This window comes from Centruroides vittatus, unplaced genomic scaffold, assembly GCF_030686945.1.
Source record: "Centruroides vittatus isolate TY-2023 unplaced genomic scaffold, ASM3068694v2 contig_1824, whole genome shotgun sequence".
Taxonomy (NCBI): domain Eukaryota; kingdom Metazoa; phylum Arthropoda; class Arachnida; order Scorpiones; family Buthidae; genus Centruroides; species Centruroides vittatus.
This window is the reverse complement of record NW_027121123.1, coordinates 2,033,362-2,061,126: the sequence shown is the minus strand read 5'-3', so window position 1 is coordinate 2,061,126 and position 27,765 is coordinate 2,033,362. Positions and strand designations below refer to the sequence as shown.

Here is a 27,765-nt window from a genome sequence, read left to right as displayed (position 1 = left end):
TTTAATCATCATCAAATTTTATTATTATCAATTATCAAAAAGCAATCACAAATTTATTACTTCATAACAAAACTGATATGATGACTTAATAATTGTTCTTCCAAACCAGGAATCTGTTATATTACAATTATTATCCAATATGCAAATGACACTAACAGCATATCTACAAAATAAAACAAAAAATAAATAAAGTAAATATTATTACTATCATCATTAAAAACTATTATAATACATACCTATCTTTCCCTCTTAGTAAAGAACATAAATCTCCACTCAAAATTTCAGGAATCATATCAAACCGGCGATCTACCAAATAAACACTGATGGCTCTCTTCTTTGCTTCTGAATCAATTAAAGTTGATGGTTTAATAAAATGAGTAACATCAGCAATATGGATTCCAAGTTCAATTTTATCATTTTCTAAAATCCTAAGAATTAAAGAATTTTAATATTATTGATAAAAACAAACATGACAATATCTTTTTTCAATATATAAAATCAACAACCTACTTCAAAGATATGGCATCATCAACATCAGTACAACCCTTTGGATCAATACTAAATATTAAATGTGAATTTCTTAAGTCTAATCGCTTTTGAATTTCAGTACCTTCTACATGCCAAGGATTTTCTGAACTATCTTTAGGTAAATCTGATAACTATAGTTAAAGAAAACAAATTTCATTTTACAATAAAGAATGAATATATAAAGTAATTTTTATTTAATGCTACACCAATATTTAATATTTTGAATAACAATAAAATTTTACAAATTTATGCTCCTAGAAGTTTGCCAAAAATTTCATGAAATTTATTTGAAAATAAATAAATATATAATAATAATAATAAACTTCTTAAAATAATTTCCAATTGCACATTTTAATATCTGTTATATAATATACACACAAATACATATATACATTTAAATCACATTAATATGTCATCAGTTTATATGAAGTATGCATTAAAGTGAAGTGGATTTGCAGTCCCATAAACAAGACTAAGCATTTCAATATTAAATAGTTTTGTTAATACAAAATATTGGTTAATTATTGGGTATTACTAAAAGTATGATTGGTATGGTATATGCCCAATGACAGTTGGACATATATCAAACCAACTCACAAAATTACTTCTTCCTAGTCAGCACTTTGTATATTGTTTACTTTTTCTGCTCTCTGGGCACTGAGAGGATCTTTTATTCCAAGCCCATTATGGATTTGTCCAGGCCTGTAATGGGGATGGCCAAGTGTGAGGGGCCTGGCATATCCAGGACAGACCAACCAAACAATTCTTTAATTTTTTTGACTTGCCTGGCTGCAATCCTGTCCACCAGAATGTTAAATTGATGCCTTAATTGCCTTGGTTATCTCACTGGCAAGGATCTGAAAATTTACAGGATTGGGAGATTTTCAATTGAAAATCTGTAGTTTTATAAAATGGTTCTTATTAAAATTGTTTTAATAATGGTAATAACAAAGCAACTGAATTATTATGTTAAATATTGTAATTAGCTCATACTTTTAAAATTAAAAACAAACCATTTCCATCAAATTCCAAGCAAATAAGCTATTTTCAAATTTGTAAAGCTTTACACATGTCCAGCTCCTGGATTCAATTTGGCAGCTTGGTTAGCCTGTTATATCCAGTAGTTTTAATTATTGTTCTACTCTAACTTTAGTTTTTGTTGAAAAATGAGCATTAATTTTTTTCTTTAAGCCATTGTATATCAATAAAGTTCATGTTTGGTGTAACACAAGTTTATTTGTATATTCATTTTTTTAAGCACATCCAAACAATATAAAATGTAGTGAAATAACTGGAATAAAATTTGGTTTTTGCCATTTGGTGGTTTGATTGTTGATTTTTTTAAAAGTTATACCAAAACTGCATGAGATTACAATAAAAACATTCAAAAAACCTCTGACCTAACTGAATTACATTTTTAAAGGTGTTTTTACTGTTAATTTTTGTAGAGTTTGCTTAATACAAACTTTGTTAATACAAAGTACCAATTTTGAATTAAATGAATTAAACCTTCAATTTTGTATAATGGGGTTTGATTGTACATAATTTCAATAAAATATGCAGACTACATTGTAATGGCAAAATTGTCATTAAAAACAATTAAATAGATAAAGACAGTTTTTAATTATTATAGATAACTTACCACTGACTTTGGAAACTGCTGTACACTTATTGAATTTTCAACTAAAAGTGTAGCTATCTCAGTTTCTAATAGTCCAATATCACCTAAAGATGAAACAAAATGTCCATTTGGATATTGTGAACCTGCTTCCCAATTATCTATTCTAACGATGATCCTGAAAAAAAAAGTGTAAAACATATGATTCCACAGAATATAACATTACATACTCAACTTATATATTTATTTAATCAAGTTATCTATAATTTTAATAAACTTACCTTTCAGTCTGAAGTTTACTTGCTAGTTTAGTTACAATTCTTATTTTTGGGATGCGACGATCATATGGAATAACCAAAATTCTATCATTGCAATTTGTTCCTTTGTTATATTCCTGGATTTAAAAAATATATATGTAATATTTTTATATTTTATATTTAAAATTATAGTATAGAACAATAATCAACCTGAAAATACTTTTTATTTTTTAGGAATTCTGTTTTAATTTTAATATTAAAAATAACAGATAAAAACATATTTATGCTAAATAATATTCAACAACATTTGGCAATTGATGAATATTTTTTAATTTTGCCATATTTTAAATAATTTAAGGGGCCATAACAATTACTCCTATAGACCCCACAATATCTGGGGCTCACAACTAGAAGTTTTTAAGTTTTCACTAAATCATATTAAGATTTAACACAGAAACTTCTCTAAAGAATATTTTATTTTGTATTTCATTACTGTAGCAAGCCTTAATCTACAACTATTTTACAACCAGATAAGGTATAGCTAACCATATATGATCATGATGTAGCTGGTGATCTGGTCATAATTTACATCATTTCCAGTTTATATTGTTTCTGGAGAAACACTTTGTTTATCCATTAGCAAACAGCATTATCTAAAACTAATTAATTTCTTTGATTGAGACGCTAAACAACTGAATGAGTTGTTTCTGTTAAAATTGACAAAACATGAAGATAAGAAAACACAAAAATGTTATAGCAAAAATCATTCTAAAAAATATAAAAATTTCACAAATATACAAAAAAAAATTTTGTTTTTCTTTTCCATCATTTCAACACATCAGTGACAGTTTGTAACAATTTTCACATACAAAGAAAACCTTTACCTTAAATCATTCTAGTTAAGTGAAAACTACTTGACACGTGGAATCATGTCTTAGAATAATTATTTTAAACAATTTTCTTTCATCTTCCTAATAACTGAGTGCCAGGAGATCCATTTTCTTCAACTATGTAAAGAAAAGTGTTTGCTGGCAGTGGTTTTAACAGAAATGCATTTAAAACATTCCCTAATGTTTTTAGATATCTATGTTTCATTAAGTTAGTTAACATAAGCTTGACTGTATAGATTTATAGAAAATTTAATTTATTTGAATTAAAAATAATTTTTAGTTATTATTAATATTAGTATTGAGATTTGCTCATGAATCTGCAACAAATGAGCTTTAAAAAATTTATGGAGCTATAAAATTTTCCATTATGATAAATACAACACATAATTTACAGAAAATGTACCAGTATACAGTACAGTAATTAATTATGATCAGGTCTGTATAGAAGTTGTACTGAGCCTTAGTAGGTTGTACAGATGACATTATAACAGAAAATGAGTCTACGTAGTATGGATGCTGTATAATACAGTTGTATGTAAAATCACTTTAATCTGTGTCAGTTGATTTTCTCACAGCAACTTGAAGTTATTACTTAAGACTTTATTGTAGTATATTGTGAAGATCAGGATCTTTATATAATTTTATAATCTTTTAATATCGTTTTTATATAATCTTAATCAAAATATTTAACTACATTTTATACAAAAACAGAACGAAGTAGACTAAAAAGGGTTAGTTAATGGGAAATCAACTGATAAAACTTTCTGATAAGATCGGTTTAAACTCGATTCCCATGAGTTGAGTTCCTTGTTAAGATGAGTAAAATTTCTGTGTCACGACTATGTCACCCATCACTTTATTGGTCCAAGAAGATCATCTCCTCTGACGAAATCAAGGAAGGGCCTGCAAAACTCCTCTCCATATAAAAAGGGGTGTACGATGAGTAAGACAGCAGAAGTTGTCACTTGACTGTGTGTGTGTCCCTGTTTGGATTTACCCATCGTCGTCAAGCTCCTCCTCCACTGTTCATCCTCCTCAGACTAGCGTACAATTGGAATGAAATCTAGGACAATTGGATTAATCTATATTTAGACTGAAATCTAGAATTGAAGATATTATATCATCTATCAGACGTTCGTCGATACGATCAGCATATATCCTAAGGTATTTATCCTACCCGCGAATATCTGTAAGCTCTCTCTCTAATCTGTGTAGAATTTATGCTTGCAATCGTGAGTCATGTATCTTATCAATCTCTCTGTAAAGTAACCGTTTTGTATCTAATTGGATGTATGGGTAAATAAACGGGTATATTTTTATATATAAAAATCTCTGAGTGCATTCCTTCCGTCATCCTCTCTATTGTTTCATTCCGGGTCTAACCCACACATAACCACTCACGCAATTTTACGATTCTCTGTATCAATCTAAGGATACAGTGGTGTCATTCTGACGTGGTATCAAAGAGATACCATCCCTATGGTCACAATATTCTTAAATAGATTATACATTGTATGCATTTCAGGCTGTTGTCAATTCACAGCCCCTCTTCAGTGATGTCTTTAAGAGAGAGAAACAATTTCTCTTAAAGACATCACTGAAGAGGGGCTGTGAATTTACAACAACCTGAAATGTATACAATGTATAATCTATTTAAGAATATACTACAATAAAGTCTTAAGTAATAACTTCGAGTTGCTGTGAGAAAATCAACCGACACAGATTAAAGTGATTTTACATACAACAGAAAATGAGCTTAAAAAATTTCATGGCAGTACAGTATACAGTAATGTACAATCTTTAGTAACTTAATGACAGTAATATCAGTAATACATGGTATTACTGACTTCTGGATATCAAAAATACTTGTTAATTATAGTTTGTTATAATTTTTCTACTGTCAAGAAATTTTAAATTATTGTACAATTTTTTGAAAAAAATTTGTCCAAATCGGAGGGGACTGAATTAGGAGGGGGTTTACTATATGATATAATACTGATTCATTTAAGATGTATGATTTATTCATTTGAGTAAAATTTTAAACATAAAAAAAATTTTGATTAGTTCTGAAATTTCAATGTCTAACATTATAAATTTTATAATAATACAAAGAATTTTTATAAGTAAATTTTAAATATCATATTTCATCTCTAAAAAAATTAAATAAAATTTATTGGGCTAAAATTTGAAAAAATTGTAGACCTATAAATTCCCACTGTTGTCTGTTTAAAGGAAAAGTATGATGTACAAGTTACATAGTTATGGGCAAGTTACTACTACACTCAAACCTGTTTTTTGTTTGTGCGGTATATGAATTTCAATCAAATTGGTATACCACACAAAAAAAAAAAAAAAAAAATCGCACAAAAACAGATTTGAGTGTAATTTGAGGTGAAGAGCATATATTTTAAGTTAAATAAATTAAAAATATGATTAAAAATTTGCAGCCTGGCTGGCATTGTGACAATGTCACGATAAATAATTGCTCATTCATTATTGTAATTGTTATATCAAATCCTTCAATTTAATAAAAATATTTACAACTGTCAATCAAAGATCCTGTTTTTCACAATCTCCATCTAGCATAATAATATTCTGGTATATCTCTTACTGGCAGTGGACTTGCCCTGCTGCACTGATAAAAGTGACAACTATGACTCAAGCTATCAATTTTATTATTTACTTACCCCATTTTCTGGAAAACAAGCTACATAATCCCTCCAATGTCTTTGAAGGATTCCTACCACTTCTCCTGTTGGAATTCTTTCTATTTTATCACTATCTACTTTTTCATCTAAAAAATAATAATTTAATTGAAAGTTATAAGTTCTACTAATTGCATAAAGTTTAAAATCAATTCAAAATTTTGTTACCACTGTAACATTGATGCTCAGGAGTTCTGGAAATCCATTTATCTTTTTCAAATAATTTAACAACAACATCATCACCATGAATTGCTCTGTTTCGATATCTCATACCAGAAATAAAAATATCTCCACCAAATCTAAAAATTCCTAGAATGATTATTTCAATTTATTAAACGTAAAAAATATTTTGAAAATGTATAAATACTTTGATGACATAATAAATGCTTCTTCTTGTGGATTATTTTTATTTACTTTTAAAATGCCATGATAATAATGCCCATTTTTAATACCATTTTCTAATGCATCTGATGAAATATAATTTGGATACAGTTTTGTATTTTCTGTAAAAAAATTTAAATAATTTAATGATATGAGTGGATTTTAATTATATCGTTTATATTAAATAAATTTTTGTATAAATAATATTTATTTTACTTAGAAAAATAACAGTAGCTTAGTAACATTATTATATTCTCATGCTTAATATTCAGAATTATCAATATTATATCCAAATTCTGTTATGGCACCTTACAGATTTCCAAAGTAATTTGCCCAGAGATATGTACCTTTATTTCATAATTTATTGTTCCATAATGTACAGTACTTCAATTCATACCTTATCAGATGGATTTAAGATTATAATATCATAGCAACAATCATAAATTCATCTGATGCGGATGCAAATTAAATAAATCATAAATTACGAAATACGGTTACAGATCTCTAAATGAATTATTTTGGAAATCTTTAGCCAAGGTACTATAATAGTCTAGATCAGTGTTTCCCAAACTTTTTGGACTACCCTCCTTTTAATGCATATATTTCTTAAATATATATCGATCTCTCTTTTTATATGGTCTATTTTTATGTAATTTTAAAATAACATGGTTGACTAAAGAAAACTAATCCTTTTTTTTTATGCAATCAAATTTTTTTTATGTGGGAAAAAACAGTTTATTTAAAAATTTTTTAATTTAACTTTGTTAAAATTGTTATCGTTCAAAAAGTTACTCTTTTTGTTGAAATCAAGAGTTCATTTATCTTTTTTTAAACACAGTACAGTACTGTATATACTGTATATTGGATAATACTGTATGTTGATTTTATGTTTTCTATGCTACTTTGTGTTTACTATATTTACATACAAATAATGTTAATGATAAATGGTGCTAGAATAAAAAAGTTCATGTTTATTTTGTAAATTGCATATTTTTTCATTCCATTGAAGTTGTGGATCTTATCAAGTGTTTTTCCACAGGATGCATGTATTGTAATACTTTTTTATGCAGCATTCTTTGGAACATATCCACCATGAGAAAAAAGGGATAGGTGTATATTTGTTTCAAAATGAATTTTTGTTCCCCTTGATCCTCTCAAGTCTTCTACAGTCCTCAAGGAAGTAGCAGTGCTAACTTTGGGAATCATTAGTCTAGATCTAACTCTGGTAATTCTGAACAATAAGAAAAATAAAATATTTTAAATTTTTTAAGTAAAATTGTAATACATAGAGGTTTGATTTAACTGTGCTATTTTTTGACACAATTTAACTAAACAATATTTTAAGCATTTTATTCTATCTTATAACATTTATTTTTATTTTTTAATATTACCACTTAAAAATTCTTAGAAACTAGAAATTAGTAGAATTCTTATAATTAAAATTACAGAAAAACCTAATCAAGAAAATCAGATTTATTATTCATGTAATATTCACAATATTTTTATTTCTAATTTAAACAAACACTCAGATATATATATATACAGCAAAACTTTGATTTATTGCTTTCCCAAAAGTATAATTCAATTTCTAGGATCCCTAGACAAATTTTATTTAAACTGTAGAAACTAAACCCGTATCAAATGTTCCTCAATTTATTATTTTTTCTTATCTATAGATCAGAATTTTTAGTTTTGAAGAACATAAATCCCAGGCTAATCATTTTAAGAAAAAGCAACACCAGATATATAGATATTAGTATGCATTGGTAATAATAGTGATTGATGTTTTTTGATTGCAGTATAGCAAGTAGCAATTGGACAATTAGCTGTACAACATTGCACCTGCTTTACATGCCAGACAACAAGTTGGAAAAGAATGGGCGGTGGTGATGATAATGTTGAAGTCAAGACAAAGTCAAAAAGAGTAAACCAATGCCACACTATACCAAAGTATAGTGTGGCAAACCACAAAGTAGTTTGTGATTTCAAGTCCATGAGTGTTTTTTTTTTATGTTGAAGACAATACAGTAAAAGACCAAGAAAATATTATGAATATTGAAAGTTCATTGTTCAGTTTGAAAAGGAAAAGTGCTACTAAACAAATACAGATTAATGACTTTTTTAAAAAAGTAATGTATATTAGGCTTGATAATGGAAAAAATATCATCATTGCACATTTTTTTTGATTAAGTAAATACATAGAGACAAATGTGACTTTTTTATTTTATCAATTTATCTATTGTTTTTTCAGTTCTCTCAATAAAAACAATGAATTGAGGTTTTGCTATATATATATCTGATATATATAGTAAACTTTAAAAAAATCAAATCAAAAACTATAAATGAAATATACGTGAAAATAATTTAGTTTAAGTCAAATTATCTTATAAATTGACCCAAAATCTATTGCTCATTCTATAACTTTTTAAGTTTGACTATGCTAATAAGATTTTTATGTTTACAAACATATGCTGTCATTCTCACAACTGAAAAAGTCATACATACTATGTGATCAAATAAAAAGTTTGTTTGCATGGAGTAGACTTGTCAATGCTGGAAGTCAGTGGCATTTGACTGATTCATCACATGCCACCGGGCACAGATAAGTCAACTCCCAGCAAGTAAACTTTATAAAATAAAGAGCTTAGTTTAATTATAAATTGAGCAGAGCTCTTTATTTTATATTTTAATACAAAATATTACAATAAACTTTGATTATTTTAAAATCTGTATTATAGGCTTAATAAATATCTTCAAATTTGTTATTGTTAATATTTATAAAATAAATTGAACAAATTTTATTAATAAACATATATAGATGCATTTTAATACACAATGCTGTATATTGATATTTTAACTATAATAACAAATTTAACATCATTTTACCTAATATGTTATCCTTAATACTAGGTGTTGACTTTATTGATTCATATAATTCTAAATAGAGATTATAATATTTCTGCAAATAAGCTTCTATATTCATTACAGATAAACCAGGAATAATATCCTCAAATTCCTCTAGTAACTATATATAAAAGAAAATGAAATAATTATAATGCATATAAATATATATTTATTTTTTCTTATATATTAAAACAGCATTTAAATAAATATTTTTCAAAATATTATATCCAATAAAAAATTGTCTAAATAAATAATTTTATATTTACTTATTACATAAAGAATATTATGCTACATGTACTTGCAAGAATTTCTTAAATATAAAGTAAAACAATATGTAATTTATAAAGGAAAAAAGTCACATATATATAGATGAAGTGAAACATAAATTAAACAATTATTATATTTACAAAATCTAAAACTGTATTTCTTATGTTATAAATAACATATGATAAAATTAAAAAGACTGAATATATTGTTTTTCTTGCTAAGTAACAGATGTCAATCATGAGGATATTATTATTTAAAATAACTCATGATAACTGTTTTAATAATTACTAGTGATGTAACGAATAGTATATTCAGCCTCAGCCGAATACCGAATATTCGGCTAGGAGCGTGGCCGAATACCGAATATTCGGCTAAGAGCGTTGCCGAATGGCCAAATATTTGGCCAAACTATTCGGCTTGATTAACGCACGTACGAAAATTGGCGCGCAAACCGCATTATGGCAAAGATCGCGCACCGTGCTCTCTATTGGCCTGCTGTCACTACGATTTTTTCTTCCATTAAGTCTAAATTATTTAAATTAATTAATTAAATTATAATTATTAAAGTTAATATGAGATGGCGCTTAATGTCTACCTCTAGTGCCAAATTGGTTTATAATTTATGTAATACCGTACATAGCCCACTATGATTCGGCAGCTGTTGGTATTTAGATGTAAGTTATAACTTATAACTTATTTTATTTGCAATCGATCATTTTAACTCTTTAATTAAACACTAAAATTTGTTTTTTTACGTATTTGTAGACTGAATAGTACCCTAGGATATACTTTTGTGGTGACACAATATGGTCTAGTTTCTCCCCAGTTGTGGAACAGTTCAAATATATCGTAAAAATACTAAAATATACGCGAATACGAATATAACATAATTAACTAAACAATAACATTAATGCCCGATACATTCTAACCTACCCGCCATCAATGCCATAAGATATCAGGCTGGATAAACGTTGTAATATTATTTAATTATGAAATAATTTAATACTAGAGTTAGATGCTATTTCTTATTAACTTTAATAATTATAGTTTAATGTTCAGCATTAATAAAAGTTACAAAAATGATTAATTTACTGTGTTTTTGTTATTTCTTACTCCTGTTTTTTAGGTATTCGGTATTCAGCCAAATAGTGATTAAATATTCGGTATTCGGCCGAATAGGCTGAATACCGGGTAGTAACCGAATATTTGTTACATCACTAATAATTACATAATTTATTTTCTCTTATCCAATTCAAATTTTTATTCATTTTTCTCTAAAAACAACTTAAGACAAACTATTTTTCTTATCTAGAAAATGATTGTAATTATAGTTAAGAATAATATTCCAAATAATAGTTTTTTTTATAAAACAAACTTTATGAATTTATTAAACAACTCATTTGTTTATTTAATTATAACTTACTGTAAAACAGTTATAATTACAAAACATTGACATTTGATAAAGAATATCATTCAACATATGCTTCTTCTACAAAAACAGTGATTTCAATATAATACTTAGGTCTGTTTTATGTATTTTTGCCTTTATAACATTTTCTTCACAGTTCTTATAACAAATTTTCTGAAATAAACTTGTATATGAGTAGATTTTACTTGTTAGAAAATTTAGAGATGATTGATTTAATCTGATCCAAAGAATGTACAAGTATAATGATGGATATTTTTTCAAGAATTCAGAGGAAAGAGAGAAAGTAACAAGGGAAATTGTAAAAGAATGTATTTGGAAGCAAGGTAGTCAGCAGTTGTTTAATTAAACTTTAGAGAGCAAAAATAACTGTAACTTTCAAATTGGACTCTGAATTCTTAAATAAATTAACTGATTCAATTTAAAATAAAGTATTTAAAAGTCTTTTATTTTAAACTATTTTTAAATGTAAGATTACAAGAAGAAAGAATTAATAGAGTATAATAGAAATTGTGCAGTGTTAGTGTTAATTCAAACATGAGAGTAACAGTGAAAGAATTATAATATCACATTTTTCATTTGATCTAAAACATTATAAAATTATTAGACTGCTGGAAATTTGAAATTTAGCAGTAACATTTATTACAAAGTCTCAAAATGATTTTGTTTATTATAAATGAATGAGTACTGAGTCTAAAATGCAGTTCATCTTCTAATCATATGTTATTGTAATTCTAGAATAGATCATTGTATAAATAAATATTAAATAGTCTGTGATGAATTATTAACGTTACAAGATTTTTTGAAACTTTGTTTTGAAATTAGTATTGGATTAGATTGATGGGATAAGGAAATGCAACATGTAGGTGATGTTCTGCCAAGGGGATACTCCTGAGGAGAACTTCCTATGAAAAACTGTCCCTATTTAGGTATTAGACAAGAGAAGAAAATACAGAAAATACAACAGCCAGCTTGTTGGTCTGAACACAAATCTATAACCAGTGATTTTATTCACTCAGCCACAGTTGAACTGGTTTTGAAATTAAATTTAGCATAAATTCTGAATAAATATTAAGTAACAAAATTCAAACAAAGAAACATAACAAACAGAAAAATTTTGTTATTTTTCTAGTTATTCTAAAGTTCTAAGTGGTAGCAATTAATAATAATTTTAATTTTAATAACAGAAAGAATAAATTTTAAAAATTAAATACATTTGCTTACTTTTACATTTTCAGTCAGAATTATTATAGGGACACTTTGTTTGAAATGTTCAGAATACCATTTAGCACATTTGTAAACACATCTAGATAAAAATTGACGTAAATAATATAATTAACAAATTATAATTCAAAAAATATACTATTAATTTATTAAATATCAATAAATAAATTTCAATTAATCATAACAAACAATGATTAAAATTATATTAAGATATATTTTTTAAATTTATTAATAAACAATTATCATTATTATTAAGAACTGAAAAACTGGAGAAGTGAGGAAGAAGCAAACAAAATAACATTATTAAATCAAATTCTTGTATTTGTATTTGCATTTCTATATTATAAAATATTTATTTATATTATTAACAAATAGCAAATATTAATTAATTACATAAATACATTATTTATACAAGAATAAAAATTATATAATAGGCTAAATGAAAATATATTACAATAGAGCATCGATTATCCGATCCCCGATTAACTGCCTTATCGGTTAACCGACCGCGTTCTAGTCGGCAAATTCAAATGTCCGCTAGTGATGTGGCGCTACAATATTTGGTTATGTCTTGGCTACTTTAATATTATTTTTGTTAAATTTTTGCATGTTTTAGCTGGCAGCACTGGCTGTTCATGAAAGAGAGGCTAGTATTTAAACCAGGCCTAATACACTATACTAATAATGTATTTTTTTCATATTTTTCGGTTATCCGACTTTTCAGTTATCCGACCAATCCCAGTCCCCAATTAAGTCGGATAATTGATGCTCTACTGTACTCTGTTTTTGAATCAAATTATATTTTGTTGCTTACTTCAAGCATATAAAAATATTAAATATTTAGACTTCAGAGAGCTTATGATAAAATAATTAAGACAAAATTGGAGAAGTAAGCCAACGAAAGAAGCACACCTTGTATAACTTCAGCAAAATATTTATTTAATCGAAGACATTTTCAACCTATTATTACAGGCCTTCTATACATGGGTATTAGATCAAAAACATTTTTTGTCAAATAAATATTTTGCTGAGTTATACAAGGTATGCTTATTTCATCAGCTTTACGAGGGCTTTTTTATTTTATAAAACTTAAAACTAAAATTGAAATATTATTAAAAGTATTATACTTTGCTAAATATATTTCTTTTGATTGAATATTTTCTTGAGATAAATGTGTATCTTGATAAAGTTCATTAAGAAATACAATGCTTCCTCTTCTAGGCTCATGCACAATTTCCAAAATTTTATTATAATTATGTCGGCTGACATCATGAAGCATCTAATAATGATAATTTATAATTTAGAAAAATTATTGTTATTATTATTTACTTATTACATTAATTTTATAAATGAACTATATAGATATTAAATGATAACTTACTTAATCAGAGAATACAACATTTAATGGATTAGATTCAATCAATCTTTGTAATAAATAAGACATAAATACATAAAGTCATGATTGAAGTTTTTTGTAAAATATACATGTTGACAATTATTAAACAAAGACTGTAAGAAAGTAAAGAAGTGAAAGTTCTCAAAAAATGTTTCATCTTATATTAAATTTTGACTCTCATTTCCTTAATCAAAGACAATCAAAGACATTAAGTCTTCGATTGTTTAATGCAGGGGTGTCAAACTCAAACTGCTTAAATGCCAATTTTTTGTCTCAAATATGACAGTGGGCCAGATGTTTTTAGCTGTTGTAGCCAAAATTTTTCTAAAAAGTAGCTGAAAAAAAGCCAACTCAAAAGATTCCTTTTTAATAACCTGAGATTTTGCAATAAAATATAAAAAACACCATTTCTAGTTTTCCAGCAATAACTTTAATCACAGAACAAACATTCTCGGCCAATTTACAGGCCCGAAGCAAATTTGTAAAATGATCTGAAAATAAGGATCGCGATACTCAAAATACAATCATAAACTGTACTTTACTAATATGTTGAAAACATGTATTATATGTACAAAATAGTGAAAATTGTGCAATAAATGATCTTGCCAAGACAGACTTTAAGTTGAAATCCAAAAGATGAAACAGAAAAAACATAATGTAAACAAGAAATTAAACACAAAAATAAATCAAATAAAATAAATATCTCTGAGTAATATGAATAAATAAAAAAACTATAATAATAATAATAATTGAGTTCAACAATTTTGCTTATTAAGTATTAGCCTATTTGTTTACAAAATATCCCATTTTCTTTGGTATCAAAATTATAAAAATATAAACAAATAGCATTTTTGTATTGATGTCGCTGGCCACAACTAATTGTCATGCAGGCCAGTTATGGCCTGCGGGCCATATCTTTGACATGCCTGGTTTAATGGTATTCTAAAATTAGACTTATGTTGACAATGTTAGAATTATTCAATAACAAATATTTTCAATCAAATTTAATCTAAAGTTTTACCTTTTAACCGTTTTAACTTTTTTAAGATTTAAACGTGGTGTCAATTCCTAATGTTATACATTTACCGTATAAGATTATTGACAGCACATTTACCAAACAACTTGTCTTTTGCAGAACCCTAGGGATTGACAATAAAATCCATTGAGTTTAGTGATGTATGAATGTGCCAATACAGATTTGGGATGTGAAGTGTAATTGTTGTAGTCTGGGATGGAATCTTTGTATGATGATACAAGGACTCCATGCCAGACTATACACATGCTAAAGTTATTTATAGCTTTATAAACAATGGGAACCAATTTATCGGTAACGGAACTAACTAAAATCATGATATAACGTTTGACAAGGTAATGGAAACCATAAAAACAGTAAAACATAAACTAAAACTAGAAAATTATTCAAAAAAATCATAACCTTAAAAAGGATCCAACATATAAATAAAAATACAATCGTTAAATCTATATATGTTAAAAGCAAAATGTTCTTTCAACACTGCACACAAATAATGTATATTTAAAAATTTCAAAATAACTTCTAACAAGTTTTTAAACATATAGTTTTAATTTTCAATTGATTTGATTTCAATTTTAATTAATTTATTTGATTTTACTTTTATAGTTTTATTTTCAAATTCAGTTTTAATACAAAGTGGCTATCTAATATGCTCTAATTTGTTGATAACTGCAGATTTCAATATTTGTTATTGTCAGGGTTCCAACATTTTTTATTAAGGTGAAAATGGTTCCATGATAAAAATAAGTTGGGAACCTCTGTTCTTGATGCTATAAATTATATAATTTCTCAAAACATTAATCAGTGATTAAAATTAAAATCTTCCATCTTAAATTCAATTATTATTCTTTTTTCATTTACTGGTTGCATACTATTAATTTACACTGTATACTTTTTGTATTTAATTTATGATATTTAAATTCTTTGCCCACATGTTACTTGTGTTTTGAACAATTTATTAGAGTTGCGAATCACACCTAAACTCAAACTTTCCAGCAAATAAAAGTAAAAACTTAAAGATCGAACATTTTTGGCCACTAAATTTATTGGCCTTCTTCAGGAAAAATAAACGAAAAAAGCATTCTATAAATAGAATGTAGCTGCCTTGTAAATTTTAAAAGATCGAAAACAGCTGTGATGGCTGGCGTATGACATATGAGTCTAGATAGTGTTTCCATGCAGTTGATACATGAATGACATCTGTGTTGATGCAGGTTTCACTCCTGCTTGCCTTGTAGATCTCCACTGCTTCTAAAATTTTATTTTGCTGGTTGAAGCCCTTGTGTATTAGCTTGGCCTGGTCCCAACAGGGGGAAACCCCTGTATTGCTGGCATAATAAGCTAAAGCAGTATTGATGTTACCTTTTAGCACATCATATTTGTGATCCTTTAGTCTGGCTTGCAGCAATCTGCACATGGATCCTATGTAAGATAGTATTCTGTCAAATCTCTTGTCATGTAGTGGGATGTCATAAATCCCAGGAGCCATTGCATCATCAGTGCTGTCCTTTAAGTTTGACAGAAGGCAGAAAATGCTGGGTTTCCTTTTGTAGGTAAGGAGTACGTTTAAATTATTTGCAATCCTTATATATATGCAAAGTAGCAACGGTTCATAGTCTAAGACCACCCAATTTGCTTCTGCTTTGTTAACATTGTTAGATGACTGAGCCAGGTATTTGGATGCCAGATTGTCGATAAACGTGCAGCCATATCCATGGTTGGACGCTACCTGTTTGAGATGTTCCAGTTCCTTGTTGGTGTCTGACAAATGTGTAGAATGGGAGTAGGCTCTGGCTACTAGTGCGTGGAATGCAGATGTCTCATATGACCATGGGTCTACTGAATTGGCAAGTATGAATAAGGGGGGTATAAGTAGCTTTGCGGTAAATTGCTGTGATGAATTTGTTATCAGCCACTTGAATCTTGATGTCTAAGAAATTAACACTATTACGGCTTTCCTGATCCAACTTTAGCATTAACCCATAGCTGTTATTATTAAACACCTTTAACACCTCCCCAGTATCTGGATGACTTCTCCATACAATTAAAATGTCATCAACATATTGGGTGTAAAGAAGGATGTTATGCTTGATGTTTTTTAATGACCGCTCTTCCAATTGTCGTAAGACCAATTCACAGAGATCCCCTGAAATGGGGCTACCCATGGGTACTCCTAGTTTTTGGATGTAGGTGTGTTCATTAAAATAAAAAGAGGACAACTAGCATAATAAGTGAGTAAGCTCTAATATCTGAGAGTGGTACAATTGAGCATCAGGAGTAGAGCTTAGAAAGAAATCTCTCGGTGCACAGAAACAAGGTTCCAACAGTATAGACCATGGATGAGCAACACGCGACCCGCGGGCCGCGTGTTTGAAACCCCGCGGGCAATTTTATTGACTTTCTCCCATCAATATATTGTTATAAAATTAATTATAATAAAATGGTAGTACATACTAAACCGAAACAATTTTTTGTGACGAGTTACTCACTTGTCGGCGACTTGTTTAAACATGCAATACGAACGCGCCGCGTCTGTGCTTGTTTGTGTTTGCTTCTATCACACAATCAGTCAGACTGGTAAGCTGTTAACTAGCAATTTTAGCAATTCTTGTGTTTCTTGAAAGGCGTGAGTGCAATATTATTGTCAAAAAGGTAATATTAGAGTTTTCTTTTTATTCAAAATTAAGTTTTCCTACAAATTTTTTTAAGTTTCAAATTTTTAATCCATAATAGCATGTCAGAAAAGCAAACAAAAAAAAACGGAAGGTTGCGGATGAGCACAGACATTTCCAAGAAAAGTGGAAATTTGATTATTTTTTCACTTTCGTCAAAGATAAAGCTGTATGCTTAATATGCTCAGAGACTGTGTCGACATTAAAAGAATATAACATAAAAAGGCATTATGATACAAAACATGAACAACAATATAAAAACTTAACAGGACAACTCCGGATAGATAAGTTTAATCAAATGGAGAAAAACTTGAGAAATCAACAGGCTATTTTTAAAAATCAAGCTATTTTATCAAATACGGCAGTAAAGGCTAGTTTTGTTGTCAGTCAAATACTGGCAAAAAAATATTATTTCAAACCTTAGTTTATCAAGATTCACCATTGCAAGAAGAATTGAAGACTTGTCCGAGAACATAGCAACAACGCTTCGTGAACGCATTGCAAAATTCGAATACTGTTCTTTGGCACTTGATGAGAGTTGCGATATTAGCGATACAGCACAACTAGCTATATTTATATGTAGTATTGACACCAAATTTAATATTACCGAAGAATTGTGTTCACTGAATCCAATGCAAGGGACTACAACCGGCAAAGACCTGTACGACAAACTAAAGTCTTTGTTGGAAAATTTTTCAATTTTATTAGAAAATTATTGGTATATCAACAGATGGAGCACGAGCAATGTCATGCATGGAGGTAGGAGTATCGGGAAGGCTATTTCAAGACATTAAGAAGGTCACAGGAAGGGAAATATTCGTTAACCACTGCATAATTCACCAGGAAAATTTGTGTGTGAAAAGATTGAGTTTGCCAAACGTCACAGTACCAATAATTAAACTAATCAATTTTATAAAGTCGCGCGCATTAAATCACCATGAATTTAAAGAATTCCTGAAAGATTTAGAAACTGAATATGGCGACGTGGTTTTTAATACCGAAGTACGTTGGCTTAGTAGAGGTGCAATGCTAAAAAGAGTATACAACTTAAAAAGCGAAATACAATTGTTCTTGGATATGAAGGGATATGACTTTCCTCATTTTGGTAATAAAGAATGGATGTGCGATTTTGGGTTTCTTATCGACGTGACTCAGCATCTCAATGATCTTAATGTGGAACTTCAAGGCAAAGGACAGTTTATTCACAATTTGTATGATAAAATTCAGGGTTTTGAGCGCAAATTAAAATTGTGGAAACAGCATCTTTTGCAGAATAATGTGTCTCATTTTCCACATTTAGAAAAAGAAAACGTTACTACTTCTCAAAAATATGCACAATACATAGACATTTTAATCAACGAATTTCAATTACGATTCCAAATGTTCAAAGCTGAGAAGACAGCGAGTTTCCATGAAAATGTTTTCCTCGCCATTTAATATCGATGTGGATACAGTTCCCGAAGACTTTCAAATGGAAATGATTGACATGCAGAATAATACCGATTTAAAAAATGTATTTTTCTCAGTAAACATCGAAAATTTTTATAAATCTTATGTGAGCCCTGAGAAATTTCCACTTTTGACGAAAAATGCAAAGCAAATGATGTCTCTGTTCGGAAGTACGTATGTTTGCGAACAATTATTTTCAACCATAAAATTAATAAAAAATGACCACCGATCAAGACTGAGTGATGCATGATTAGAAAGCTGCGTATGTGTAGCTACCTCATCAATTCCGGCTGATTTTGATCAGCTTGTATCGAAAAAACTGCCAAATTTCTCATTAAAAATTTCAAGTAAATTTGTTTTTCTGTTCTTTTCTCGTTTGTTTTTATTTTGCATTAAAATTTGTATATGAAATCTTTACTTTTTTTAAATTTTATATTTTTTTATTCTAATGTTTATTATAAATAAAGTTTTGTAAATTATTAATAAGTGTTACTTTATGTGCAGCCCGTCAAAAAATTTTAAAATTTAAATTGGCCTGTTGATTAAAAAGGTTGCTCACCCCTGGTATAGACAAAAACATGGAAATAAAATCAAACACAGTAAGGTATTTGTCTCCATTTAAACTAATAGCAGCAAGTTTGGAGAGAAGTGCACCTGAATCTGAGATTGGGTATGTACAGTAGACCCCCCCATAACATGGTAGATACGTTTCTTGTTACATGAATCTGTGTTGTACGAGTCACTTAAATACATGAGCCAATCACAGCCTGGCACGTGTGCAGTTTAGGGGCTACGTCTATTTGAAAGGTTTTCTTCCATAAAATTAATCAATTCTAGACTAATTTGACTCAACATTTCCAAATCACATATAATTTTTTGGGAATAATCCATATAAACTATGCTATAAACAAAAAATTGTAGGATTACTTACCGAGTGTGCACCGTTCGACAACGCTATTGCTTAAGCTTGCTTTCATCGTGGAGCAACTCATCGAACGGCGGATTCGTGTTTCCTGATCAGTGAATTTTTCGCAGAAAAATAACTTAACTTTGAAGACATCATTAATAAAAATATAATTTTTATGGCCATTGAATAATAAATGTTTTTTAGTAGGTCCAGTGCTTGTTTAAACTCAACAGTTTGTACAATATCCGCTATTGGTCCAGATTTGACCAATCCTGTCGCGACACGAGTTGGCGATGACGTTTCACCGTGTTGTATGAGTCTCTTTTAACATGTTATACAAACACAATCGCAATTTTTTCACTGTGTTATATGTGTTATATGAATCCGTGTTATAGGGGGTCTACTGTATATGAATGAAGTGGTGCCTTAACATGTGATGTATCCGTTGTTCCAATACAAACGTTGGGAATGTTGGAAATCTGACTTTATTGATCACTGGGCATAATTGTTGACCGGGTTTGTGCATTTTAGCAAAGGCAAAGAGGCATGGCATGTCAGGGAGCTGACCACAGAATGCTGTAGGCCAAGTGTGGTTGCAAGACCACTGTGTGTGAACCTACCGACACAACTTTGTAGTTTTGTTATATATGAGGCATCGGAGAGCTGACATTGTGTGTCCACTATGTAGTGTTGCAATGTATCAACATAGGCAGATCTTTTCATGACCACAACTGCCTTGCTTTTATCCCTTGCCTTGCCTTGACCAATGTGATGTTCTGTGATCTGAGCCAATTTTTATTTCTTTCAATGAAGGCCAAAATGTATTACTTTCTGGCTGGTGTTTGTGTTCCTTAACAGCGAATAGAGCTGTCCATCTAAGATACTCTCTGGAATCTGGACACTTATTGTTTCCAGAAGATAGTAATTTCTCCACATTCAGTATAACTGAGAATGGATTAGGTGCAGTAGGTTGAGGCACAAACATTGTACCAAATTGGAAGGTCTTTCAGAAGTATTGTAAGTTGCCGACATATGGGGGCAATTAGTTAATTGTGCGTCAGGAGAAACCCAGGGACCGATCGTACGTGGGTGGTGGCAGCAAAGGCAAAGATGACAAGTGTCTTACAATAACTGTTTATTTTAACAGCAAAGCAAACTTACAAAGAACAATACGAGTTGCAATCTAGATCGTCTGTGGCAGAAGGAGCTTCGAATGATGGTGATCGGGAAGTGCTGTCGGAGTCATCGTTGCAACCCCGGGGCAGTCAGGCAGAAGAGTCCGAGGGGTCGGTGACGGACGTCAGTGAAGGAGTAGGTGGTGGTTTGGCGTCCCGTTGTTCACTTCCTGGTAGAAAGCTCCATCGTCTCCCTTCCGACCTTGATTCAGGGATTTTTATACGATTTTTCCCTCGAATCTTCCCCTTCTTGATTGGTCTTGGGTCACTTTTTCCTTTTCTCAATTGGTCAGTCTCTTGTTTCTAAGCAAGACAAAAACCAAGTTTGGCAGGGGACGGCGCCCGAACATTGACAGCTACTCACATAATTTACACTGTTTGCCCCCCTCGCGCGGACATCTGGCGGGACCGATCAGCCAAACGTTCTGCGGCCGCCCCCCTTTTGAGACGGTCCCAGACTCACATGGTCTAACAGGTGTCCTTGACCATATGTCTCTCTTCTTTCTCCCTTTTTTGTTAATTGTTTACATCTCGACTGTTGTATACGAGCACCGCGACATCCCCTTCGTCGTTTATTACCGCGTTGTGTTTGTTTTAGAAGAAATGCTTTACATCGATCGGGTTTGTAGCCCGATGCGCATTCTCGCTCCGATTGACTTTCCGAAATTTCCCGATGTAGCCATCTTGTAAACAATCGAATTCCCGGCGCAATTTTAGGATCTTCACAGGGCTCCCGACCTTTTAAAAATGTTGCTTAATTCTTAGCAACATTTTACCTGGCAGCTCGGCTGTCAATTCGATCTCCGCTTTGCCGGAAGTAGCGATCCTATTTTACTTCTCCCCGACGGGTTCCATTTACTCTTGTCGACCACCGTCTCCGTTCTTGTTCGCGACAGATCAGTTTTTGTGTTAGTTGTTAGACGGACCATATAGCAAAAAAAAGATTTAATATAAAAATATATATATATGGACGAACAGATTTACAGAACACAATACAAAAGATTACAAAATGGTAAAGAAACAATAATAAGAGATGAAAATACGAACTGCAGCACCCAGGAGTCGGGACCTTCGGGTTTCTTCGCTCTCTCCTGTCTCTGGGGTGTCCCCGCCTCGGCAAGCGTTTCACCGCTGGTTCGGAGACCAGCCCCTGGCTCTTCTTGCTGCTGGGCGTCTTTGGTCCTGTTCTCGTAGAATTTCTTGGGTCTGTTCCCGCTCCCGCAGGAACCGTTGAGAGAGCTCCCGCATCCCGTGGCCTCCTCCTACGCCTCGCGGGGTCCGAAGGGAAAAAGCTCCCTGGTCCTCTGTTCTCAGAGGCTCCTGCCCTTTCACTTCCTCACGATGTTGGCCGCTCTGGGCCCGGAGTCTCCTTTCTTGGAAGTATTCTGCCCTTTGTGTCGCATATCTCATCGCCTCCTCCACCTCTCGCCTTAACTCAGAGTCCACCTCTCCCTGCAGGGGTAGGACCAACATCTCTGGGATTGCCTCGTCGGGGGCACTTCTAATTCGTGCGATGGCGTGCCGCACAGCAGTCGGGTTTACCCGAAACTTTTCCTCCTCTTCTTCATCCCGCCACCCGAAAAGTTTGTATGCTGTATCCAGATCCAGCTCCTCTAAATTCCAGGTTTCCGATGCTTCCGCCATGGGGTCCCTTGGTGTTTGTTTTTGCTTTTGTTTCGTTGTCTGCCAAATATAAAGAAAAAGGTTTTATTGGTTAATGACGTAGGCATCTTTTATTAGCGGGTTCTCTCCTCTCTTCCCCCATTTCTTTTTGGAGAGTGGGTTTCTATTCATGATTGGTGTTGCCTTCTCATAAAGAGGAGGTCCGTATTCCTTGGTATTAGGGTCCTTTAGGCCGTTCTGTCTGGTTCGGGCCTTTCGCCGCCCCCATGGGTTCCCACTGGGTAAATAGTCACTATTACCGTCAAGATGTGATCCTCAAGCATTCTCTCCAACAGTTTTATGCTGAGGGTTAAGCAGCAAATAAAAGTAAAAGCTTAAAGATTGAACGTTCTCAGCCACTAAATTTATCAGCCTTTTTCAGGAAAAATAAACAGAAAAAGCATTCTATAAATAGAACATAGCTGCCTTGTAAATTAGAAGCAGTGGAGATCTACAAGGCGAGCAGGAGTGGAACCTGCATCAACACAAATGTCATTCATGTATCAACTGCACGGAAACACTATCTAGACTCATAATATATGTCATACACTATCCGTCACAGCCGTTTTCGATCTTTTAAAATTTACAGGGTGTCGCGGATGCACAGTTTAGGAAACCCTGGGTTAACGAACAATTCGGATAGCGAACAGTCTTGGAACGGATTATTTAACCCACTGTATTATTTAAATTATAAATATACAGATCTACTTATAAATCATATTGTAACATCTTTCTAATAATTGTATAGAAAGAATGCTTATCAATAATGTTCAAACAAATTATGTTGATTTGTCATCAAAATACCAAGCTATCAAATTGTTATTGATACAATATTTTACAAAATAATATTGAAAACTTATTTAAAAAATTAAATTTAAATAAATTCAATTTTTAACAATATAGTTGTAAAGATAACTTACTCTAGTAACTAAAGTTTGCAAAAATATGATTCCAGAAATTGTTGATCTTTCTAATAATTCTAAATAGTCTTGTAATATATCAAAACATGGCAGAGTATAATGATGGTCATGTGATGATAAAAGACTTCTCATACCTGAAAAAAACAAGAATAAATACATAAATAATATTTATTGGAAAATCATATTTAAATTTTTTTTATTTTCTTACAAAAAATGTTTACAAAATGTGTAAATTATATAAATTATTAACTATTAACTTGATTTATGACTATGTTTATAAAAATATTTATGGTAACTAAACAACTTATTCATATTAAAAAAGCTTCTTGCCTGTATTATTTAATTACAGAAAACTACTTAGTTACATATGACTAGGGTTTCTCAAACAGGATCTTGGGGCCGTGGACGTTTTTTAACCTGGGAAATCCCGCAAATTTCTTAAAAGTTCACTTTTTTCTTTTTTTTGTGTTAAGATTGAGGAAATTTTGCAAACAGAAAGAATAATTAACACATAAATTGTCAGAATACAGGTAACCCCCGTATAACATGGGAGTTATGTTTGAAAAAATTGCCGTGTTATGCGAATCCGTGTTATACGAAACAAAGAACTAGTGCGAAAAAAAGGGTTAGGTTCCAAAAATGAAAAAACATGCTGATAAATCCATTTATTCTAATGTATAAACTCTTTTATCATTTGTGTTTCCTTTTACATTGGCAAGTAGCGGCTAGCCATTTTAAGTCAGTGCGATGCTTGCAGGAACTCAATTGCTTGCTCGTGTGGAGATTTTTTGCAGCAAGCATGTGCACATGACATCATTTAAAGCATTTAACATGGCGAGATTGTATCAAAAGCTTGCGGTACCCAGTCAGCATACACGTATTGTCTACAGGGGCAAATCTACATAGAGACTAATAGGGCTTAAGCCCTAGGACCCCAGTGTCAAGGGCCAACAAAAATTAAATTATTATCATAAATTTTTAATACTTTTTCATTATAATATATTTCATATATTTCATGTGTAGATAGAATGAGCTTTATAATAGTCCATACTTTTTTGTTTAGGCCCTACATCGAATAATGTTTCTGCCTATTGTTTAGTGTTAGAGATAGACCTATTATTCTTATTATAACTTTCAGCATGCCCAAAAATTTTGGTCAGGATTCACCCCTGTAATTACATATGTCAATTGTTCATATTTATTTATTTAGCGTATGGCTACACATCTAATTCATAAAAAGAACAAATCATAAATGAAAGAACACAAATCATAAATGTAAATCTAAGTTAGAAATATAGTTTAAAGCACTTTCAGTCACAATCAGGAAGTATAGTTTAAAGCACTTAATTGTTCATAAATATTAATCCTTGCTAACAAGTAAATAATTCTATTTAATGATGTTCAAATCCACACACTTGCATTTGCCCTATAGTTTTTTAAAATTGATCTGAGTTATAAAATTTACTGGTAACCTTTTAATGGAAAATATCAGAAAAAAATTTTAATGCTGACTTTGTAATTAATATAATAACATACAGTAATACGTCATATATCAAATACACATTTTTTGGTAATGATTTTGCAAAAAAAATTTCTATTAATATTAGACAAACAAACACATAATCTTAGCAATTCACTAAAGTATAATTTCAATAATCTATTACCTGACATAAACTCTTATAGTTACGTTTAACAACATAATAATAATAAACTGAAAAGGATTTAAATACAGTAAGACCCCGCTTAATGCAGGGGATGCGTTCCTAGATGACAGAGCACTAAATGAAACAGCGTTAAACAGGGTCATCTTAACATGTAAATAAGGGGGATATGTAAAACAGAACAGAGAATAAGAAAATTTATCTTTTTTTTTGTTTTATTTTGTAACATTTATTGTTAAAAACTTTTTTATTACATTAATTATAGACTTATTTATTGCTAATATCGATATTTATTCGTAAAACATTCATGAAAATAAAAAAAAAGAAGTTTGAGTAAAGAAGTTATGTTTGTGATGAGGAAGGTTCTTCCTCATTTGACATCTTTTGTTTCTTTGTGAAGAAGTCATCTAATGTCGTTTGCCTTTTCCTGTTTTGTTCAGTAAGCAGTTGTCGATAGCAAGACATCGCATCCATGACACTTCGTCTTGCCTTTGAACTTCTATCAAAATTGAAATCATTTTGCATAAACTGATCCATTGTTTCTGTTATACTGGCTAAACTTTTTTTTAGAAAATCCGTTGAAAGTTTCTTTTGTTCTTCATCTTCAGAAACGCTAATTTTGTCATCTTCATGCACCTGTTCTTCTACTAATTCTTTAAGATCGTCGTTGGAAAAACTTTCTCCAGTTGTAACTTGCAATAATTCTTCAATATCCTGCACATTTATATTAGCCAACCCTGTTTCATTAGCTAGCTTGACAAGTTCGTCAACATCAACAATGGATTCTCTTGTGTCAACATCCTTGCTTAGCTCTGGCCATACATTCTTCCATACTCCTTTCAAACATTTCTTGGTCACCTCATTCCAGGAAAGATTGATGTTGTCTACAGCATCCATGATATTATAGTTTTTCCAAAAATCTCTAATGGATTGTTTATCTGCTCCATCTGTTTTATCAATCAGTTGTCGAAATGTCCGCCACAGATAATAAGCTTTAAAATTTGATATTACGTCTCGATCCATTGGTTGGATTAATGAAGTTGTATTTGGCGGCAGGAAAACCACTTCTACTGGAATGCATGTTGTTAAGTCAGACAAATGCGTTGGATGGCTTGGAGCATTATCAATCAAAAGTAGAGTTTTCGATTCTAGTTTTTTAAAATTTGTAGTAGCGTTTAACAGACAGGCAAAAATGTTTGGTAAACCAATTCTGGAAAATTTTCATAGTGATCCAAGATCTTTTACTGGACTCCCAAATTACTGGTAAAGATGATTTTGAAATTCCCCTCATTACTCTTGGGGTTTGGAATGATAAACAAGCAGTGGTTTTAACTTAAATTAGCGTTACCACCCAGTAGAAGTGTTAAACGATCTTTTGTAGCTTTAAATCCTGATGCTCGCTTTTCTTCACGGGATAAAAATGTACGTTTTGGCATTCTCTTCCAGAAAAGGCCCGTTTCATCAACATTGAAAACTAGTTCAGGAGGATAATTCCCTCGTTCAATGATTGCTCTTAATGTCGTTGGAAATGCTGCAGCTGCTTTTGTATCTCCACTTGCTGCTTCTCCAGTAACTCGTATGTTATGAAGGTTGTTTCTGTTTTTAAATTGATTAAACCACCCACGACTAGCTACAAAATTTTCACTCGTGTCGTCTTTTTCATTCTAAATAAGGTTAAAAATTTTTCTTGCCTTTTCCATTATAATTGCTTGACGTAATGGCATATTGCATTCAACTTCATTGTCAATCCAGATGGAAAGTCATTTTTCCATTTCCTCAAACACATTGCTTCTGGTACAGGTAATTTTTGTTGCTGAAGTCGTTGTGGTTGTAGTTGCTGATGATACGATTTTTTCTTTATTTTTTAAAATTGTCCGTATTGTTGAAGTTGACAAATTTAATGCAGTGCTGATATCAGATTGCCATTCACCTGCATCTAATCGTCTGAGCACCTGCATTTTAGTTTCCAGCAAAATGCTTTTTCTTGTCACTTTACTTTCTTTTTCTTTGCAACCACCCATTGTAAAAACTAAAAAATGCCATATTTATCACAATAAAATAAAATAATATGTTTATATCTTTATACACAATAAAGTTGATGACCGATCATAAATCAACTGTGACGCAACAAACATGCGTTCGGGAGAATCCCAATGCTGCATGCGATCTCGGAGAATTCCCATACTACCACGTAATACCGAAACAGCGTTAAGCGGGGTCTTACTGTATAATAATTTATACGCAGCATGTTGCATATTCTAGGATATTATTGCTCTTTTGTCACTCAGACTTACAGATGATTGTTTAAAATGGTCAAAAATGTTTGTTTAATTTGAATTTCTATTTTATATACTGGATACTGAAGGCTGACTGTTTCTCTTTGAAATATTTTCATCCAGTTTACTATGCTTGTCTTTAAACTTTAAGGAACTAAGTGATTTTCAATACAGAAATATTTTGCTTTGGGGTAATTTATACGTTTGTGCTCATTAATTTGTTTGCTAGAAACAGTGTGTGAAAGGTTTTTTGTGCCTACGATTTTAAATTAGTTCTAACTTTGTGTGCAGAGATTGGTAATTTATATATGCATATACAAGTGTACAATTAAGTCAATATGGGTTATTTATTGAACACATAGTAAATGTTTTTGACAAAAAGTTACAGTTATGAATTGTTTTCTTTTAAGAAAT

At 30.8% G+C, this 27,765-nt stretch overlaps 1 protein-coding gene across 1 annotated transcript in view; it reads right to left on the bottom strand.

Moving 5' to 3' along the window:
* Positions 1-25,085, bottom strand: part of LOC136969887 (DIS3-like exonuclease 1) — a 32,721-nt gene extending 7,636 nt beyond the window's left edge. Inside the window, exons 1-13 of the mRNA XM_067264195.1 lie at positions 25,079-25,085; positions 23,415-23,548; positions 13,328-13,479; positions 12,201-12,282; positions 9,266-9,404; positions 6,366-6,501; positions 6,167-6,297; positions 5,981-6,087; positions 2,428-2,540; positions 2,171-2,324; positions 511-659; positions 237-428; positions 61-163 (exon numbers count right to left, since the gene is read on the bottom strand). Coding sequence (XP_067120296.1) covers positions 61-163; positions 237-428; positions 511-659; positions 2,171-2,324; positions 2,428-2,540; positions 5,981-6,087; positions 6,167-6,297; positions 6,366-6,501; positions 9,266-9,404; positions 12,201-12,282; positions 13,328-13,479; positions 23,415-23,548; positions 25,079-25,085 — 1,599 coding nt within the window. The remainder of the gene's footprint in view (positions 1-60; positions 164-236; positions 429-510; positions 660-2,170; positions 2,325-2,427; positions 2,541-5,980; positions 6,088-6,166; positions 6,298-6,365; positions 6,502-9,265; positions 9,405-12,200; positions 12,283-13,327; positions 13,480-23,414; positions 23,549-25,078) is intronic.
* Positions 25,086-27,765: the final 2,680 nt, after the last annotated feature.